The sequence below is a fragment of the Anopheles ziemanni genome, chromosome 2 (assembly GCF_943734765.1).
Source record: "Anopheles ziemanni chromosome 2, idAnoZiCoDA_A2_x.2, whole genome shotgun sequence".
NCBI lineage: Eukaryota > Metazoa > Arthropoda > Insecta > Diptera > Culicidae > Anopheles > Anopheles ziemanni.
In genome coordinates, this window is record NC_080705.1 from 59666605 (window position 1) to 59688035 (window position 21431).

At 42.8% G+C, this 21431-nt stretch overlaps 1 protein-coding gene across 2 annotated transcripts in view; it reads right to left on the reverse strand.

The window, feature by feature from the left end:
* Window positions 1-16245: 16245 nt before the first annotated feature.
* The window catches only part of LOC131282458 (protein ECT2), a 71848-nt gene continuing 66662 nt past the window's right edge, over window positions 16246-21431 (reverse strand). For both annotated transcript variants that reach the window (XM_058311932.1, XM_058311931.1), the window contains 7 exons: window positions 19409-19540; window positions 18949-19311; window positions 17883-18279; window positions 17648-17808; window positions 16993-17535; window positions 16736-16885; window positions 16246-16533 (listed from right to left, as the gene is read on the reverse strand). In XM_058311932.1, coding sequence (XP_058167915.1) covers window positions 16396-16533; window positions 16736-16885; window positions 16993-17535; window positions 17648-17808; window positions 17883-18279; window positions 18949-19311; window positions 19409-19540 — 1884 coding nt within the window. In that variant the 3' untranslated portion in view covers window positions 16246-16395. The remainder of the gene's footprint in view (window positions 16534-16735; window positions 16886-16992; window positions 17536-17647; window positions 17809-17882; window positions 18280-18948; window positions 19312-19408; window positions 19541-21431) is intronic.

Consider the following 21431-nt stretch of genomic DNA (forward strand, 5'->3'; position numbering starts at 1 on the left):
GTAAAAGGAAACCACCTGCCAAAAGCACTACTGAACAACTTCAGAAAACAACTCGGTTAGCACCGCATGAAGCGGGAGAGATTCTGAGACGCTCACACGCGTGTCCGCACAGGTCGAGAGAAAATTCGAAACTCAATAAAATCCAATTGACCAGCGGCCATTTATTAGAAAAATTTTGCGCGCCATTGCTGCTGCAGCGGCTGCTGGTCCCACATACAATGTCCCCGGTACGTTTGAAGATAAGTGTGCGTGTGTGTCGAAGCAGGAGGATGCTTCCGATACGGTGCGCCACCCGGGCACAGCAGTGTGCGAACGTCTGTCTTGCGGGTGTTTCGAAAACAACATGTCCGCCAAAAAGGCCCGGCCTCTGATGAGTGGGCGCATACGGCGATGACTAATGGGCGGCTCTGTGTGTTGGTGGCCCATCGCGGTCTGCGGGGCGACCTTTCCGAGGTTCCGGAGTTCGACTTCACGCCGACTGGGTCACCCCGACGGTCCGTGCACTTCATTAGCACCAAACGGAAAAATTTTCCACAAACCATCTTGTTCGATTTGTTTTTGTGTGTTTTCGGTTCGGCGGTTCTGTTTTGCTGCAAGGCGGGAACAGCGCACGGTCCTAGGGCCAACACCGCGAGGCCTTTTTACCTTGCCTCAAGGGCCGGCCGGTAGCCGGTAACGCGCGGATATGTTGAGTTAGAAGAGGATGGATCTAGTTCGAACTTCCAGCGTGCGGACGTAACCAGCTGCACCGGTGCGGAGCGGTGCGCTGCAACCTGCTATTACTCGATACGGGGCCACAGCTCGTACACGGCACGACTCATTTCTCCGCTCCGCTCGGCAGATTGTCGCGCCTCGGTCGTTGGTGGATGGTTAGAGCTTTAAAACACTTTATTGCAGCTACGGACGGGGAATGGGAGCCGACTATCGCAATCATCATTTATGCATTAAATAAATTATTCTTTCGGCAGGCTGTCTTTTATCTTCACACACTATATGGGGACATTCCCATTCCACCACACGGCAGCGCCGAGTCTTAACTTAATCAGACATTCCTCGTCGCGCAAACCCTGAACTAATTAACCATCAGCAGCGGTTTTGCAGCGGCGCAATCGAAAGGAGATGAGTTCTCGCTCGACGCCGGGAAACTTTAACGTCGTCAAAGACGCACACGCACAGACAGCAAGCGAGGACGGCTCATCACTTCATCGCACATCAAAAGAATAAGCTCACCACTAACCACGAGCGGGGAAAGTTAATGGGTTTGACATTAATTAATTGTCTCCTAAGCCACAGTAATGCCGGCCGGCCGGTGGAGGCGGAGGAGAAGGACATCCCCCCCACCCCATGGAGGATGAGTTATGCGACCTCAATTCTGGGATATATCAAGTTCCCATTTTTTTGTTTTTGCTCCTTCGCTAGCCTAACGACAACAGAACGTTAAATAAATTAGCCCTTTCCGGTTAACTTACCCACCGTTCCGGGAACCTTTGGGGACTTCTGGAACTCGACAAAAAAGGACACTCCGCTTGCGAAGGACGTCTTCTTTTTCGCTTCCGCATATCTATCGCCAGGGCAGCGCCAAATACCCGACGCAAGAATTTGCTATTCTTAAAGAAATCCCGTTTCGTTCCGAGTGCGTCCTCGCATGCTTTAATTTGGAACGCGACTCCGTAAACTCACTTCTGTTTTGATTGCTTTGGCACATTGTCTCCTTGGATCATAACTTGCTGCTGCTGTTTTCAGGCCTTGGTCAGGCCTACTTTGGGTGAAATAGAACCGATGAAATAATGCAGTGCAGTTTCACTATTTGACTGACGGAAAAGGGTGACAAATCCATTAAAAATCCAATGGCAAAAGGCTGGTCTATGGTGGAGTGAAGTAATCTATCACATCTCCATCACGAGATTTTCTTATCTCAAACCACACCCCACTCTGGTTATCGTCCTACCCGTGACGTGTGTACGAATATTTTAATTTCCTGTCAACCGGGCATACGCACAGCCACCCTGAAACGGAACGAACTAACGACCCCTGCACGGAGGGTTGGGGCGAAGAAATCTTTCTCAATGGAGTGCGTTTAAATTGAACGGTCAATCGAGGAAGGCGGAGGCAAATCCTACTCGAATATTCTTCCCCGTTCCCCCCGTCCCCCCGTAGCACTGAAACACTTGAAACTTTTGCCAACCCCACGGCGGAGGTTTATTGCGCTAATTAAAATCTATCGAAGTTGAAGTGTTTGGAAACAGCTCATGCTACTTATTTATACCAAGCAGCGTGTTTCGCGCGCCCGGTGAGTGGCGGAAAGAGCGTCACTCGTGACATTATTTGCGACCGCCTGCTGATATGCTTCGGAATAGTTTAGGCTCATCAATCATGATTGCAGCTCGCACGGGCGAAGAACATTAAAACAAATACACCCAGCACCGTAAATTCTAAAGCTCGCCTGGAATGTGGCAATAATTTTTCCAGCCACCAACGTTTGTGGGAGGCGGGTGGAAATTTTTGCAACTTTTGTCGTAAATTTTATGCGAACAGCATTTGCTCCACACACAAACACACAATACAGAACGGGGCGGGAAATGCCATACAAGGGCGCAACAACAAAACGGTCACGAATGAAAACGAATGGCATTATTGCGGGTGACCTTAGAAAATTCGTTAGCACTTTATCAGTCCGCCGGAATGCATGAAACAAAAACAACCCAAGCTGTAAACACTGCGCCACAAAAACAAAATCCACCAGGTAATAAACAAAACTAAAGCTCATCCCAAACAACATTTTCATAATAATTAATACGTCCTTCTGCCGCCGTAAGTTATCATCAGCTCGTAGGCTGATTCATTGGCATCTTGAGAGAATCCACTTCATACTGCCTTAACGTTATTACCTCAACGAAACTGTCGCTTCCGGTGGGGCGATTCACGAAAATTTATCACAATTTTCGAAAACTCCTGCCGGCTGCTCAATAATGCCTGTTGCATTCGCTGCTGCTTGATTGGGACCATGCACTGCTGTGGAAAATCCGCTCGGAGGCTTTGGTAATTCACTTGGTTAAAAGCCGCACTGCCTTCGTGGAAGCAAGAAGCACAATTTTCTCTGTGGGCACAATTATACACAAAAACACACACACACGGGATCCGATAACGAGGTTGTGCACGATGCAAACGGTTCTGCCAGAATCGACCCAAGAACGACCCGACACGTCCAATATATTCCTTCCGCTGGATCGCGCGAACACCTGGAAGACGAACGCTCTTAACTCTGTGGCGTGTCGCGTCGCGAATGGATTAAGCGGACGGGCGGTCACTCTTGCCCGCTATCGGAGCCACTTCCAACCGAACTACCGAACCGACGCTCTATTTTCCCCTTCTACAGCTGCACCCAACTCGACAAATATCGGCACGGGAGCGCAGAAAGTCCAGCGCTCGCGAAACGCCACACAATTAACCTTAGCCGAGATGGTTCGCTGTCGCAAGGTTTCACCGCTGCACACCTGAAACCGAACCAAACCGATTCGAACCGTTAAGCGAAGCGGTCGATGCAGACGACCACGCATCACCGACGGTCAGTTCATGGCATCCCGGGCGGGAGTTTCCAGAGACCCACCACCATTGCAAGCCGTCATCAGCGGCATTACCAACGGCGGTACATCCAGCGCAGCGCGGAACGATTCGGTTCGAGGAAGATGGAACCGGTTCAAACCGAGCACGTGGTGGCCCGCGCTGCATGCACGTTCGATTCCGTTTTGTTGAAGCTTTCCGTTGGCGGTCCACGCACGCAAAGGAAATAAACCGCACGATCACGTCACTCACGTGCTGCTTTCAGGCAAACAGCTGCCGTCTTGAGATATTTCGTCGGCATCCAGCTTTGTCGCAGCGTCGTGCGGCAAGCGGGCAGCAGACGCTTGGGAGCCTCTTCTTGATCGATATACGGATCTTTGTCTTCGCAATACAAAATGGGTTCAACAGCACCGTAAAGTCCGTCCCTTGTTTTTCCACTGGTTTAAGATATTGGTTCTCTACACGAGATGTGGTTTTGGAATTATTGGGTTCAAGATTAAAGGAACATTACACTAAAAACAATGTCGCGAAGTTGTAGACGCTGAGAACGCGAAAAGAAACATAAACCTTTTTTTCTCGTATCATACTGAGAAAAGTATGAACGTGACTCTATGATACGTTAGTATGTGTTACGAGGGCTCCATCTGGAAGTACAATTTACATTAGTTTTTTATTAGTTACATTTTTTTAAATCATCTAACACTAATTCAAAACTAAAGCTATTTTTGTGAATAGCATTTACAATTATTATGTCATAAATAAGACCGGTTGTTATACACGTCAATTAATTTAAGGTTTTTCAATAAATATTTCCCATCTATTCCCACAGGTTTAAACTTTTCTTTTTAGACGGGGATTTCTTGTTAAAACGTATTATACTATCGTTTGACCATTTAAGAGTCAGACACTAGGTCAATTGATGTAAAGTGCGTTTGTAAATTTATTGGATGTGAATGATATCTACACACGTGAAGTGATTTAAAATACGATGAACTAACCTATAAGCGGGTTTTGGCCCATGCATGTAATTTTGGCCCACTGATTTCAAATAAAAATGCATCCTAACCATTTTTATAGTCTTGAAATCGATTTAGTCTAGTTAAATACCAAATTTGGGAGGGACTTCAATATATCGTAAATATCTACGAAGCTGTCTCTTTTTCAACAAATCATGCTGTTAGCAGATGGTTCACTCATCTGTAAATATAAACAACCACTTTGTAAATAAATCGGAAGTAATGTTTTTCTTAAGCGTAGTGTGTTTTTAGGAATTATCAAAACCTTATTTGAATTTTTTGAATACGATAAGTAATTTTAATTTTGATGTAAAAGTAAGCCAAAAGAGAATCAAGGAAATGTGGTTTCAACTGAAACAAAATTTGTACCCATTCTGAAACAGACAGCTCAGAAACTTTCTAAACGAAAATTCGATAATCCAACAAAAAAGTAAATATTAAAATATCTAATCAAACATTTAATCTCACTTATTTAACAATGATAAAAGTAAATAGCAGTTTCTAAATTATTTTAAAGATTATTTAAACCATAAAACACAAAAATGCATTTTTCATGTGGGCCAAAACTGATACACAGGTGTGCCAAAAGAGCGATAAAAAGTATGTTCGGAAATTGATAATTTTCCAGAGAAAACATAAAATAAATTCAATAATTTGAATTTTATTGGATGGTTTGATAGCTACTCGACATTACCATACCAAGTTTATCGTTATATGATTGATACAATGAATTCATTGATTTCTTTTGAAGTGACCCTGCCCTAAGTGGACCAAAAGTAATAGTTTTATACTAAGTAATAGTATATACTATAGTTTTTCTCAAAAGTTATAGTAAAAACTTTACAAAAAGCACGACATTATGTAAGATGCAAATAAAGTATGCCAGCCGTAACAGTTTTAGAAACTATTCATAAAATTACAATTTGTACCAGGGTACATCGTTCATTTTAAAACCAAGTAAGACAAGTACATACGTTCCTAACGAAAAATACGCATCATTTCAAAAGAAATATGCTATACGTTTATACTTTAATATTTAACTAACACACAGCATCTTTATGAACGAATGAACTTAAAACACAATGATGTGCTTCGATCGATAATTTCATCACTTGATCAACCTTTGACGAATGCCACCAGAGCAACTGTCCACCGCAGGGAGCTTGCCGACGAACCAACAAAATACGAATCGAATCCTTATCTCGCATACCCATGAACCACAAAAATGCCCCAAGCTTTTTGACCGGTCGTGCGCGAAAGCAGTTAACAGGCGCGCCCTGATTAGCGTTGATATTCGATCCGACGCAAAACGCTAACGCGTGGCGCAAACACTGAAGGCGCATACAAAACGATATCTAATTGCAAAGTGAGAAATTCGCTAACAACTCCATCGCCGCAGCCACAAATTAGTACTATCCCGTGGAGAAGTGCCACTACTGGCGGTGTTGGTGGGTGGTAGAGACGGTGCGTGGTCGCGTTTGCCTTTTGTCAATTTTAAATTCGGCCCACCGAGTGGACAGCGTTGCCGGCACGGAACTGATTCACAATGGCGCCCCGGCAGTGACGGAGCTGCGGCCAGAATTTCCCACATCCATTTGTGACACAATTACCTCCACACACATACACACGCACATAGAGAGGGGCCAGATCGGATCGTGATGTGATAAAGGCAAAGGCGGAGGGATCTGGAGGTAATTGATTTGATGGCCGCAGTTTTGCGCACAAAATATGATGGCGTTTCGCTAATTAAATTGCCATTTGACACCTGCTCCATCAACACTAGTAGGGGAAGGGGGAGGGGAGGGAGGTAAGGGATCTTCAGCCCATCGTATTGGGCACGAGTGGGCGTCAATTTGCGGCGGATGTGAAGTGAAGGATCCGTTCCGCAGCCGAAGATATTTCACTCGTTTGCGCTAATAAACAGTAATTATTTCCCGGTTCATAAATGGTCCACCCTGATGATCGCATTACGAAAATTCTCTATGGCGTAGCTTCCCGAATTGGGAAACGAAAGCAGTTAAGCAAAGTGTTATAACATTCAGAAACGCTTGTTTTTGGCCTCCATGACTCACGTTGAAGCAACAAACATCTCTATTTCGCCAATCACCCAATCCATTGGAAAGACTTTTCGATTGTGGCGCGACGCAACGTATCACGGCTTGGGCGCGTTGGTCGCGCGAATAAAAGGTCGCCGAACGTTTGTTCATTCATGTTTTGCCCGGAATATACCGCTAAAAACTTGATTCATGCGGCATCGCGCTGGTACCGCGCTAGTAACCGTCTTAAAGTTTCCGGATTCACGGGCAAGGATACGCAAGCATCGGGTCAGCGACCAGCGGTGGATCGTATAACGGCTGTATCCACCTGGATGCGCGCGGTGTATTGGATTTAAATTCTCCCCGTGTGCTGTTCCGTATGGCAACATCAAAGACATTTTTTCGTAATATATTACTGCCATGTTTGACATCCGTATCTGAGCTCAACGATTGATAGCGCACGCTGAATGTGACTGGAAACACTCACTGCCAAACAAAAAATCCCTATGAAACCCGCTTATCACGCAGCAGACAGCTGTTTGATCATTACGTTAACATCACAACGAGAATGAGCAATGCAAAATGATGAACAAAGTATAAATGGAGTGATTGTTCGTAGGATAAAAGTACACCCGGGGTGGATTTCTACAAGCACAAAAGCTCAACCCAGGGATGGACAAATGTTTCACTATTTGCAGGAAAAATTATCGTCTTGTACTATACAAACCTCACTGAATGAATGCGTTGAATGAAACCACCAAGAAGGGCGTCATTTTAAAAATCAATAAAATTATTTGGAGAAAAATCTAGCCCTGATAAACGACTTAAAGAACGTAAGGAAATTTATACATTAACTTTAAATTTCAACAGCATTTTTCCACTTTCAAACGATGCATTCCAACTTTGCATACTTGTTTCTTAGATCCGCAGAAAGTTTTTTGCATTAATCATTTTTTTAAACAACTCTCAAATCATCAAATTTTCTAGAAAAAATGTTTATTTTTTTCAAATTTACACAAACACAAATTTACTGGATTTTAAAATGATATCAATTATTCTAATCACCGCCAGTTGAATGTTCATCGCCTCTTTTATAATAAAATGGTTTAATCCCATCTAATTTTTTAATATTTTTTTTTTAATTGAAACCTTTCTGTGTCCCAGATTTGCAGAACAAGTCTTTGTATAGTACTTATCATATTAACTTACCTAAAATTTGTACGTTTTTGGTAAGACAATATTATAAGTACTATACAAAGACTTGTTCTGCAAAACTAACTAATAAGCTGTAACCAACGAAAGTTCATAAATACAATTGAAAAAAAATGGAAAACTAATTCTACTGGAAAATTTAAACCTATTTTGCGAAGTCATAACTGTGGATCCATCTAGGTTTTGATTCTTTTTTTTCTAATTCCAAACCTTCTGTACCACGGTTTTGTAGAACAAGTTTGTGTATAATACTAATTATATTAATTTACCTGAAACGTACGAAAAAATACATTTCAACCAATGGGAACTCATAAATACAATTAAAAATTATTGGAAACTAATTCTCGTGGGAAACTAAAACCTGTTTTGCGAAGGAATAGCTGTGAATGAAATACGTGGTACTAAATATGTATACGCCAAAATACGGCAATTTCAAATGTGATTCGCCGTAGTAAAATCTCTTTAAATCTCTTCGCCAGCAGAACAATTCTTTATTGTTTAAAGCTGAATAAAACAAATTTTGTGTGCGATATCGAAACCCTTTTTGTAAGCTTTTCTGCGCCATAATGTGTAAATATGGCAACAAAGAAAAAATATGTTGAAGGAAATCGGTTTATTGCATTTTAGAGCAAAACGAGTAGGATCATTGGTTAGACTGCCCATGACAATATAAAAAATACATTTTATATGAAACAATAATCCACCAATGATTCAAATGAAAGCATTTTTCGATTGATCAAAGTACTGAGAGATCTTCAGGGGCCGGTGTGTGGTTTTCGTCTGTAAAAATTCTTAGTTGCCCATCTTACCTGGAGGATGGACGCAGTTTAGTACTTGAACTATATCTTTGAAAACCTATTTTTCGACTTTTCTATCTTCCGAAAAGAAAATTATTACTTTTACCTCACCAAATTAAACATACAGTGACCGGCAGGAAAAAGTGCCCACTTCGAATTTTGTTGATTTTCGCTCAATATTTTTTTCTCAATCCAACTAGATATACTGCAAGTATTTTTCGTTTATTGATTTACATATTTCATATAAGATCCACTAATGAGTAGGCGAAAACATACATATTTTGATTTTGAGAAAAAAATAATAAAAAAAAGTATCTAAAAAAACAGTGACAAGAAAAAGTGCCCACTTTGAAATTTCGAGTTTTGCATAAAGTTTTGCATTGAGGGCTAACCAATTTATTGCGTTTTCATATTTTTTAGGTTTGTTAGCACTATTTCTGACATTTATACACGTATGATCACGTGTTTAATTCATGTTTGGTTGTAAATATACAATTTGTTTATGTTAGGTTTAGGTATCTCATTAATTTGACTGTTACAAGAAATTAAATAGCATAAAATATGTTTTATGGCACTTATCTACATTAAAGTAACTTATTCAAAGCACGAAATCCACAACGCAGCGGTAGGAAAATTCATAGTTACATTTTAAACGCACCGATCGGTGGAGGATCGCCCTCGTAGAGGAGACAAGCGCAAAACAGATGCGCGCATGGACGCTAAGATCATTCGTGAGGTCAAGAAAAATTCAAAAGTAACTGTCAGGGAAATCTTGGAAATACTTCAGCCATCAGTTTTTTAAAGAATTATCCGTCGCCGGCTTGTTGCATACGAGTTAAAGAGCAGATTTGATAGGAGGCGCCCTTATATCAGCAAGGCCAATAAGGCCAAGCGTCTTAAGCTCGCTGAGGAACATGCTGCTGAGCCTCTAGAGTACTGGAAAACGGTTCTGTGGTCTAACGAATCAAAATTTGAACTTTTTAATCGAAGATGGCATGAACGTATACAGTGCAGATCGAAGGAGGCAATGCTGCAGGTTCGCCACATCCAGGGCACAGTATGCCATGAAGGAGGCAACATTGTGGTCTGGGGTTGTTCAGTGGAGTGAGGAGCCTTGGGAACATTAACGGTGTTAAGACTGCAGATTACAACATAAACATAAACATACTGCAACAAAATCTGGAGATTTCACTGATCCTGACGGGCTTTGAAGAGAAGTTAGTTCTCCCGGCGGGGGCAAGTTCGACGCAGCCCGGCGGGGCCAAGTTCGACATACTGCCAAGAAGACGAAGTCTTTCTTCCCGTCTTGTCGGACAAAACTGTTGAAATGGCCTCCTCAGAGCCCGGAGATTAAGAATTTGTGGGCAATTCTCGATGCCAGGGTGGACAAAACTGATATATCGAATAAAAACGACAATTTTGAAGCTCTAATGCACGCTTCAAAAGAATAAAATCCCCAAAAACTAAAAATACTAGTACAAAGTATGCCAAATCGCCATCAGCAGGTTCTAAAAGCTAAAAGAGAACACATAAAATATCAAAATACATTTATTATTTCTTATTTTTATGGATTTTTAATGAATAACTGAAGTGGGCACTTTTTCTTGTCACTGTTTTTTTAGATACTTTGTTTTATTATTTTTTTCTCAAAATCAAAATATGTTTGTTTTCGCTTACTTATTAGTGGATCTTATATGAAATATGTAAATCAATATACGAAAAATACTTGCAGTATATTTAGTTGAATTGAGAAAAAAATATTGAGCGAAAATCAACAAAATTCGAAGTGGGCACTTTTTCCTGCCGGTCACTGTATGTTAAGCAATAAACTTACAATATTTTCTTTTTAAGTAAGACGTGTCGAAAAACTCGCACAACTCAATTGCAAAAAAATTATAATAAGCCGTAAGACTCTATTGTAAAAAATCATATTAAGCCGACAAATATTCAAAACCTAATTACAAAAAATAATATTAAGCCGTGCTAAATACCTGTCGAATCTATAGTTCGAGGAAAGCTAGTAACTCTGATAAAACGCCTGTAGCGGCCCGCTACACGCCAATAGCCATATCATTTTCCAAAGTTAGCAACGAAACGTTTAATTAATGGAATTGTTGAGATAGATTCAAAAACAATATCCATTTCCGATGCCTGAATGGAAAAGTAGATTTAAAACGGAAAACTGACATCGTTTTTAGGTCGAAAACACTCGATTATAATTATTATTAAAGCTGGTAATTCAAATAGTGAAGCTAAAATGTAATGGCTGTACATTTGCATAAATTAGTTAAACATTTTGTAGATTTTAGTAATTCTCTACAATATATCTCCCACAACACAGAACCATCCGGCAACAGTTCCTGTGCGAATGCTTCACTCCAAACACCGAAACCGAACGACAGACAAGGCTGAATCCCGAGCCGAGCATACATTCAACATTCACTGCCTCGTGTGTGTGTGTGCGTATGGGGGTGAAATGTTTGCCGTGACTAACAATCCGTTCCATTTGCATACGGAGGCGCCGTACGGTTCTCTCGTGCGAATCAACACACGGCCGCCATGCACCGGCGCATCCATCCACGAATATGATATTCTAACGGCTTTCGACATCGGCAGCCGGAGCAAAACCGCAGATTAGCATGCGGCCCCCCCACCTGCCAGCCGCGGCGCCCGATTCAATCCTTCCCAATATACCTACCCTACCTGAGTCGAGTGCAGTTTCCGTTGCGCAGGATGCGGCATCCTCTTCCCCGGGCATTCGCTGCTCCAGTTTCCAGAGTGTTTTATTTATTCTTCTAATTATGATAAATTGCCGCATTAAGGCATTCGCTTTCCATTCGCTCCTCACACCGCACCGCATCGCACCGCCCCCGGGGGTGAGGGAAAATCATTAGCCAATCTGTTGTGGAAATGGAAAAACAAAACAAAACCAAGTCAAACATTTCCGACGCTTACAGGCAGTAGAGAGCATCCATCCCCTTTTCAGTGCCATCGGAAAATAACCCAGGTTGTGAATTCTAATCGATACGATGGTTCGTTCGATGGATCAACCGTTTAACCGTTGAAGATTTGAATAGTGCTTGAATAAAACGTCCGACCACTTCGCATGGAAACGCGGCGAACCGGTATCTATTTGTAGGCGCAACCCTTGAGTACCTCACCTCGCGAATCGCTTTGCCCATAACCTTTAAAAAACTGGAGAAGAAAAAATTAGTCCATGTGTAATTACGGTCCACTTATTTCAAATTGGTGTTTACAGTTGAGGAGAAATGTTTTTCAAGTGTTCCCGACCCTGCAATCAACGGCCATCAGTAACAGAAACGGGGGTTTTCTCCACCTGAATTACGAAAACTGCTTTCCACCGACCAGCACGATCCGCAATACTAACTCCTTTCCACAACTCAAGGACGTAGGTTTTCTAGTGAATAAAACTTTCGCAATCGTTTTCCTCCGGGGAAGAAAACAATTTCATACGTCAGCATCCGAAAGGGGGCCAAGGATTCTATTACCAGCACCTGTCATCGGCCAATCGATCGGTTTGTGTGGGCAAAATTAAAATTCATGACCCATCTGGCCGACCGCTTTTGCCGACGTTAGGAAGAAATGTTAGTTTGGTGGTCCGGCTTTTCCTTACCGATTTTTGTCGGTTTTCGGTAGGCCGTGTTTACCGAGGGTTGATGCTGAATTAGCATCACAGAAAAACGTGGCGCCACGTGGAGATAGGTTAATCCCGATGCGAGATCCCGCTGACTGACCTTCAGCCGCAAAAGATTGATTTGGAAGATTGGTAGAGGTGAATGGATAGATTAATGGAATGGACGAAGAAAAAGACTGAGGTAGGGACATTCGAAGGAAATTGTTCGGTCCAGCTCATCCCCGGATCGAAACAAGCGGCCTTGGCAGGGTCAAATATGAAAAAGGTCCTTTTCTCGGTTGATCCAAACGCTTACCTAACCCACCCGGTTTATTGTGCTAATGTTGACTTACGACTTTCTTCGGCCATTCTTCTCCTCTGCCCTGGACAGCGTCTTGCTCCGTTTACTCCACCTCGCATGTATACAAATGTCCGTCGATGAAGGTGTACTGGCGCTGGTGAGTATACAAAAACATAGACAAATTTACTGATTACCCGCTCCCGAATAAATAAGGCCTCGAAAAAACATTATGGTTTACGGATTGAAACAGCGTGAACCCTCCTTGCCGTAAAAACCTTTCACTGCTCGGGGCACAGACACTGACCACCGTCGAATGGAAGTCAAAGAAACGGTGCGAAAATTAAACCACCCTTAGAACGAAGGAAGCCAAATCGCGGACGGACCGCATTGCGAAAACCGGCTACCCGGTGTTTTCCGGGTAACGACCCATCGTCCCGATGTCCAAAAAGCAATCCACATCTTCCATCACCTTGGAGCAGCATTTTGTGTCAGCGTGTAGCGTCGGTGTGTATGCTCTGCTAGTGACCTGAACATCCCATTTCAAGATCCCTTCCATCTTCGTTCTTTTGCTTTCGACGCTGTTTACACAGGATTTCCATCTTCAAGCCGGTGCGTCGGAGGATGATTATGTTTGTCGATAGACCTCTCTTCATGCAGAGACAGGGGGCGCACCTACTCGCGTCGACGGACCGATGAATTATGCGGCTCGAGCTGACGGGAAGGGCGGAACATCATCGACCGGTTGGACAAAAGTTTTTCCCTCGAGTGATCCAATTATCGGTTTTCCGGAAGTTCGTAGACTTTTGCGCATCCTTCTTCTGCCCGTTCTGGTGGAGCCGATTCGCCATTGGCCGTACCGGGGGAGCCACAAAATCAATGGTTCGAGTTTGCCGGGGCGGGATGCCGGTTTGTTTTCAACGCTCCAATTGTGGCGTTATCCCATCCCTTCGGGAGTTAGCATAACTCCAAGGCCAAGGGCCGTTACACCGGTTCGTCGAAGCGATTGATGAACAACAGCGATAGACGGCCAGAGGCTTGTTGTATCGTTTTACCATAGCATGTAGTGATGAAAATAACAACACTTTTTAGAGATTTGAACCAGGTTGAACAATCATCGCGATGAGTTGAATCTTTTAGTTTCTGTTATACAATTTAGAACGTGTAAAATGAGTTATTAGACTTTAAATCCTTTACAGGGATTCGACTCCGAAACTTGTGAATTATTGAGTAAAAGAATCGCTAGTTGCAACAGCGATTCGAATCAGAAGGAGGAGTTCTTCACACCTCGATTAAATATCCTCCCTTCTACTACCAAAAAATAGTAAACCGACGTTTATACTCTCAGATTGTAACCAAACGGAAGATTTATCTGTTCCTTATGTTATCAAAAGAAAGGGGAATCATTATCCATGCGTCGTTTCAAATTGTGGCACAAAATGGCCCAGATAATGGAATAGGCTGACTCCGGTAACATATGTATAATAAGAGCTACCGATCATGACTTAACTATTTGAAAATTTGTAACTCCATCATCATGAAAATCATCTTACAATACTTTCCTCTGACTCGTTTATTTATTCTTCGAATTCAAATCTCTACTTGGGATTCGAATCTCTTCTTGGGATTGGAATTGCTGTGGCAACTAGAAACTCGTTTACTCACTCATTCGCTCTTTTGAGAATCGAATCCCTGTTAAGGATTCAAATAAAAAAGGAACTACAAAAACTGTTCGTGTTCATTAAAATCCATCAATTCAATCTGCTCTCATTCACTCACTCTTACTCACTACGCACATCACTGATAAAAGGGGATAGAAAAGTCTAACAAAGGTGCTCGGTATGATTAAGGACCGCTTTTCATCATTTTAAGCTAAACGAGCACGTATTTCTAAAGATTTAATGGTAAAAAAAGTTTTTTTGTTAGACAAACTTGCTTCGGGCTCCTGAAAATCCACAGTTTAAATATAGATTATGAGGTGAGAAATGCTATAAGAAATAATCAAGTCAATTACAACAAGTGATTCGAGCACGGCACACGGGGGGAAAACGAGTAAAAGAAGACTCGCATTAACGGCGCACGAACAAGCAAATTGGAAACTTTCTCTTCGCGCGGACAACTCAATCTAATTCCGCCGAAGGGTGTGCCCTCGAGCAATCATCTCTAGCCTACGGTAGCGCCACAATTTCAATTAACTATCGCTTCTAAACATTATCACGCAATCATCGGCTGCATCGGTAAGCGAGGCCACATGTGCTGAACACTCCAGAGTAAAAAAAAACCGACCATAAAGGCTGGGTAAAAACAATACACAGTTTAAATTACACGTTACCGGATATCCGACCCGGTTTTGCTTTAACTCTAATTTTGGCACGGAACCCTATCATCATACAGGCAGCAACTCACCGGTAAGGATGGGGACGGGAAAGAATATACGGCGAACCAGTAGCAGGGATTGTGAATGGAGGGGAGGGTGAAATATGCGGTAGAAAAACGGATACGCAAGCATTACAAAAACTACATCCTTTAAATATCCCTACAGCACGCGAATCGTGAAGTCTCCGGCGGAAAACAGGCGTTTCCCGGGGAAGAAGCTTGGCTCAAAACAACAACCTTCAAAATATAAACATACACACTGTCGGTGGGTGGCAAAAGATTTCCGATTTTCACAGTTTCCACGGTTTCTTCTCCCCTACAAACATCCCCAATATTTTTCTCGTGTCCTTTTACGCTTCATTCTTTTTTTTATTTCTCTTTTGTTCTTACCCACACCAGTTTTTCTTTCACAACCTACTACAGGAAGACGCATATACTTTCGCTTCTAGAACATTTTATTCCTGCACTTTTCCATTTTTGTTGTTGCTGTGCTCGTTAGTCATTTGTTTGTTTGTTTTTTCTTTATCAACAATGGGCGGCGCTTTGCCCAGTTGATTTCAAAATAGCTTCCGCTTCGTTTCGCTCTCTGTTACCATTTTCTTTTACAGCTCTGAATTTTGCCATCGTCTTTTTGCCCTTTTGTTTTTCCTAGACCAGCCCCACATAAAGCATGCTCCATGAAAACGTTCCGATTTTTTCATTCCCGCTTTGTTATCCCTCTCGGATCAGTGGGATGCAACTGTTTATTTTCCTTACATTCCTGATGTACGAGTTACACTTCCTTTCCTGCTTCGAATGGCGGTAAACACCATGCACTTCGACCGCATTAAAAAAAAACACAAATATATTAGACAGCAAAAAGACTGCTACCATTTTTGACAACTATCCACTTTGGAGGCTTCTGTTTCCTTTGAATGAATGTTGGATGGTTTCTACATCTAAAATTACCTTACTGTCTACAGTATTTGCTTACTTTCTATTGCTTACCCTTTCTCCGCTCCCCATCTATACACTGTTCCCTTTGGGTTGTGGGAACTAGCGAGAGGGCAGGGGAAAACTATTGCGGTCATAAACGAACATTATCTTTCTGACTACTAACTTACACACGTGTCCGTTCGTAACGCTACAAATGCTGCCTTGTTTACCGTCCAAAACAATGGACTCGGATCGACCGAGCCATGGCTGGCGGTATCCATCCATTCACGAACGAGCCCGAATTACAAAAGTAGAGTGTGTTTGTGTGTGCGTGTCTTATTAAATTTTAAATTTAGATAAGTATATAGATATAGTTAGGAAATAGTCTCGGATTAAAAAACGACGGCTTCGAACGGTTCTAAAGAACCTCTTCCCTTCTCCTTTTCAAATCTAAAATAAAAAATTTTCAATCCTTTTCATTCGAGGCTTCTAACATACTAACTGCTGGATATATACACTATTCCTGGGTAATGCTGCCAAATTCCCCCAATCACAGGGGTCTGAGCGTCCCAATGGAGATGGGTGGATTTTTGTTCTTGCGGGTCGGTTGCACCGACATTGGCGCCACCAACGCCTTTGATGAGGACGGCGAGGATTCACCCGAAGCGCCAGCTTCTTCACCAACCTCCTGGGTGAAAGGACACACATGAAAAATGAATTAGTTTTCAGAAAAAAAGAAATCAATGAATATAACTGCAAACATAACGGGAAAAATAAAGGAAAAGGGAACAGAAGCTACACAATGGGACACTACGATAACTACGAAAAATCAATACTACTGGTGCATGCGGGAGGTGTTTCGATTCGATTCAGTGTTTGTGCAACATTACATTTAAGTTCGTACAGCTTGCCAATTTCATCTGCGCCAGCTGGGAAGCGGGCGTAAGCGACTGCGTGCTGCCGAACTGGGATGTCATCATCGTGGAAACGGCACGCTTCAGCTTCGATGGCGTTTTATTGAACGAAAAGGCACGGCCAACCTGCAGCGACGGAAGGAAGCGAAGCGAAGCGAAAAACAATGGAAACATCGGATTAAAATCACATCAATTATCACGTTCCCGAGCGCCGTTCTCCCCTGCCGCCTTACCCTTATCCGTGTTTTGGACGCAAATTTGAACGCTTTCGAGAGCGTACCGACGTTGACATCGCTCACATCGATATCGACCTCCTCCGAGGTGCTGTTGATGAGGAAGTGTCCCGTATCCGTCCGGCAGGCGTTCTCCGCCATCTGCTTCGAGAGGCTCTTGAGGTAGATCAGCTTGTCCTGCTCCTCGTCGGCCATGTTGAACGAATACTGGCGGTCCTTCGCGTTCTGCGACAGCTCGCGGCAGATCAGTATGAACGCCCGCGGACTGTCGACGATGTTCACCACCAGCCGGATGGTGCTGAGCGGCATCAGTTTGACGTGTTTGTACGGTTTGGTGGTGGCGCAGGACGAGCGCGTCAGGTTGAGGCTGTTGGTGTTCGGCGATTTCACGCTGTTGAACACCCGCGTACGTTTCTTGCAGACCTCGAGCGTGTCACTGAACAGAAACAGCACCAACGGATCCCCCCGACCGCTGAGGCTATCGGACAGCTCGGTCACTTCGCACCGGGACACGAAGCTTCGATGCGACGAGACAAGGTGTGGCTAAAAGTGAAGGGAAGGAAGAGGGGGTAATAACATTCAATCCAGCAATTCAGCATACATTTGTCACGAGAGAAAATTATCAAAAATTAAAATCATTCCCCCCATCACTTACCGGACAGTTGTCAATATCGTTGAATATATCGAACATGGCCATCTGTCCTTCCGTTTTACGCTTGTCCTCGTTGATGTACGTCATCACCTCCTTGATTGCTTTCAACGCTTCATCCAATTTTTTGCTATCCGGATTGGTCTTTGCGGTGTGTTTCAAAATATCTGGAAATAATCAAAACGTATGCGCCTATTCAATCGTCTGTTTTGAAAATAATTTCCCCATAGTTCCGACTTACCATTCAATAGCAAACTTATACTAGGCAACCGCTGCACCGGGCGGATCATCAATTCCTGCAGCGTCTGTCGGCCACACTCCGGCTTCGCCTGGTTGATCTTTAGGAATGCATGAAACCGTGGATTTGCTGCATCGCACTGTAGTAGTGTTTCCTTCATTTGTTCGAAGAAATTCACATACGGTGGATAAGCCTTTAATAGATCGTCCCGATGATCAAGCACGATCTGTCCGATCAGTACGTCCTCTGACCAACGGCCGTGAATCTCCTTCAACCGATCGAGCATGCGCTTGTGGACGTCGTGGATCGGCAGGAAGTTCCCGAACACGGACCTCAACTCCGATTTGTTCAGCAGTGCATTTTCACCTTCGACCATTTCTTCGAGGGGCTCCTTGAAAAGCTGTGTGAAGAAAGCAGGAACGGATCTTACATCTAACCTCAAGCAAATTCATCCGAATTTAGCGATGTGCAAACTGACCCAGCGAGCGTGAGTGAGTGAGTGAGTTCATTCTTCTTAATGAGCGATTCAATTCAAGATGATTTATTTTGTTTCATTTGGTATTTAACTGACTCAACTCTATGTTGGGTCGCTCAGAATGTTTTCAGCTATGAGCTAAATCATTCTGAGTGAATTAAAGAATTGATTCTCTATTCCAACTCACTCATTCCGAATTGGCTCACTTTACTGAATCGTTCTTCTCAGTGTTAGAGTTGCGTCTTATGCATCTTTCAACGAGATTAATTTATACGATTCAGTTTTGAAAGAATCCCTTGCCAAAAATCATGAATCTTTTTGGATTCAATGGCAGTTGATGAATTACCAAACAAAAATCTTGAACTAAACTTTAACATCCTTTTAACAACTCAATAAACTTCAAATCTTAAAATATACAGATGCTGAACCGCAATGATCCTTAGGTGATTCATGAGTCTTGAAGAAACACAGGGTATTATCAAATCATTAATTTAAATAAGTAAAATTCATTGAATTGTTGAAAGATGCGTACAGCTCTATAAATCTAATTCTGGCATGCACAACTCCAATCGAAATCCTTTTCCTCCTTCTTACCTTCACGATCGTGTCCAAAATGCCAACGTAGTTGGATTCGGTGTGAAAGAAATCCATAAAGTGATTCTGGCGCATGGTAAGCGTTTTCGTCGGCTGATCGTTCGAGGCTTCCGACGCTTCGGTAATGATGTTTTTCTTGCTAGACTCATGCTTGTCCGGGCTCGTCGTGCAGTCGAGAAAGCTACCGGAAACCGACAGCAGTCCAGCATCGGACACGGACGATCTTCGCTTGCCCACACCGAGTGGCGTTCCTTCACCGGCCGGTGTACGCTGGGAGAGGCGCTTGCGTTTGCGCTTGTTAAAGCTTACGGGCAGCGAATCCCGCCGATCTACCACCGGTGTTTGTGCGATGCTGTTAAGATACTGAATCACACGAAACAATGTGCAATGCAAAAACAATCAAATTTTAAAATTTAAGCAATAATTTTATGATTCATCGACAGAGACGTTTGAAACTTACATCCGCAAACAGATAGTCAACCTCGTTCGCGTACCCTGACTGGATCGTGTACCAGAACCAGTCCGCCTTCACGATGTGCGTGTTTTTGTTCTTCGTTTCAGGCTTCGTTTGCACGACATGTTCATATACCACCTACACACCGATTATAGAGAAATTATAATATTAAAAACGATGTACACTGAAGGGATAGTAGAGTAAACAAAATGTGCAGTATCGAAAATAAAGTAAACAAAGTTTAAAATTGGAAACAAGGAAGATTAGTTGATAGCCAGACAAGCACGGAAGTCTATTTGTTAGAATATTAGTGATAACAGTGTTTAATTTAGGTATGACAGTACTAAGTGAATTGTTAAGCCTTTTTAAGTGGAATGCGATAGAATTACGATTTGTTGTGGTTATGAAACGCTATGTGAGAGATTAAGATGAAATCAATTCGTGTCCTATATTAAAGTTAAACCCCCAATGCTGGTCGATGGAAAATCAAAAACTCAATCATCCTTTCCTAAAGGTTGTAGTGCCACCCATCGGGATGAATGAAACATTAATCAAATGTATGAATAAATGACGAACGATCTTCAAATGTTCGAGAAGGCAAAAGGATGTTAAAAATGCACCCCCGCAGCACCATTTCGGCAAACACGCTCCCGCGTGTTGCTCTGTCTAGTGTCATTAATTTTACCGTAGGTATGTTTTCGACTGAATGGACAAAACCCCAGCATGAGTGGTTTCGAATCAATCGCTCGTTAACAGACATTCCCCGTTCAACGTTATCTTTTCCGCGGCTTGCTGTATGCAGCGGGGTATGTAGCACTTCAGCACTGCCAGAGGTACGAAAACGAAATCAGTTGAAAGCACAACATTTCAGTAGCAAAAAGCATAGATGAGCATGAATTAAAAATCAAAAGGCATACATTGCAAACAACGCGGTGGGCCACGGACCACACGTCTCTCAAATAAAAACACATACGAGGTGTTAAAATAAACCAGCAAGGTGTCGAGCGATCGAGAAAGCCTTCATCGCTCTTCATCGGGGGAAGCACATGTTTTTTGCCAAAAATTTGGAAATCAAAAAGCAATGAACTCCAACAGGTAGGTGTGACGATAACGATCGAGTTTATGCACCGTTCAACGCCTTTTTCCCGTCAGTTTTATTTACGAGTCCCATCTCTGTTTTTATTGTTCGGGAAATGAAGAAAAAAAAATGCATTAACACCACCACAGTGGTTGTAGTGCCAAGTTGAAACATATAAGGTCCAAACCCAACGCCACCGACGTGGCACATACAGTGGGGAAATGAAAACCCCTTCAATGCATTAAAATAAAAATAAAACATCAGCACAAATCTCACACGATTATAAATACTGTCATGGGTCCGTTTCCTGTCCAATAAAAATGAATTTCATACGTACAAATCAAACCATCCAACCTATACATCAACCCCCGGTTAGCCCCCTGCGTACGTCCCCGCCAGCAATCGCTCGCAACAAGTGAAATGCATAATTTCGTCGAGCAAGACTTTTGCGGAAAACATAATTGATGTTCTATTTTTTTCGACAATTATTCCGATTTTTCCTTGTTCATAGCCATGAGAGGTTTTTTTGTTTTCTTTTCTCTTACTGAACGAATTAATACGACACAGCCATGAAGGGAGCAGTTGTGGATTCGTTTGGGTTGGGAAAAATTTGCAATCGTTAAAATGGTGCATTTTTCAGTGAAAATCTGCTAAAAATGAATGCCAGCAGCAGACGTGGGAGCGTGTGTGTGCGGATGGAAGAGCGTTGGTATTTAATGCGTACGCGTGAAAAAGGCTCTTCCGGAACACACAAATCATATTTCGTTTCCGCCTTTACACACTTTGCGATGCAAGCTTATTGTGTTGGCGCTTTTCTGATGCTGCTTCACTTTTTTGTGCTCTAGCGGTGCGTGCATCAACGGAAATTGTACGGCTCGCGAATCGTGAAAACTGTCGCGATCGGTTGTTGATGATGTGGACGAGCGAGAAGGAGGAGGGGAAACACTATTG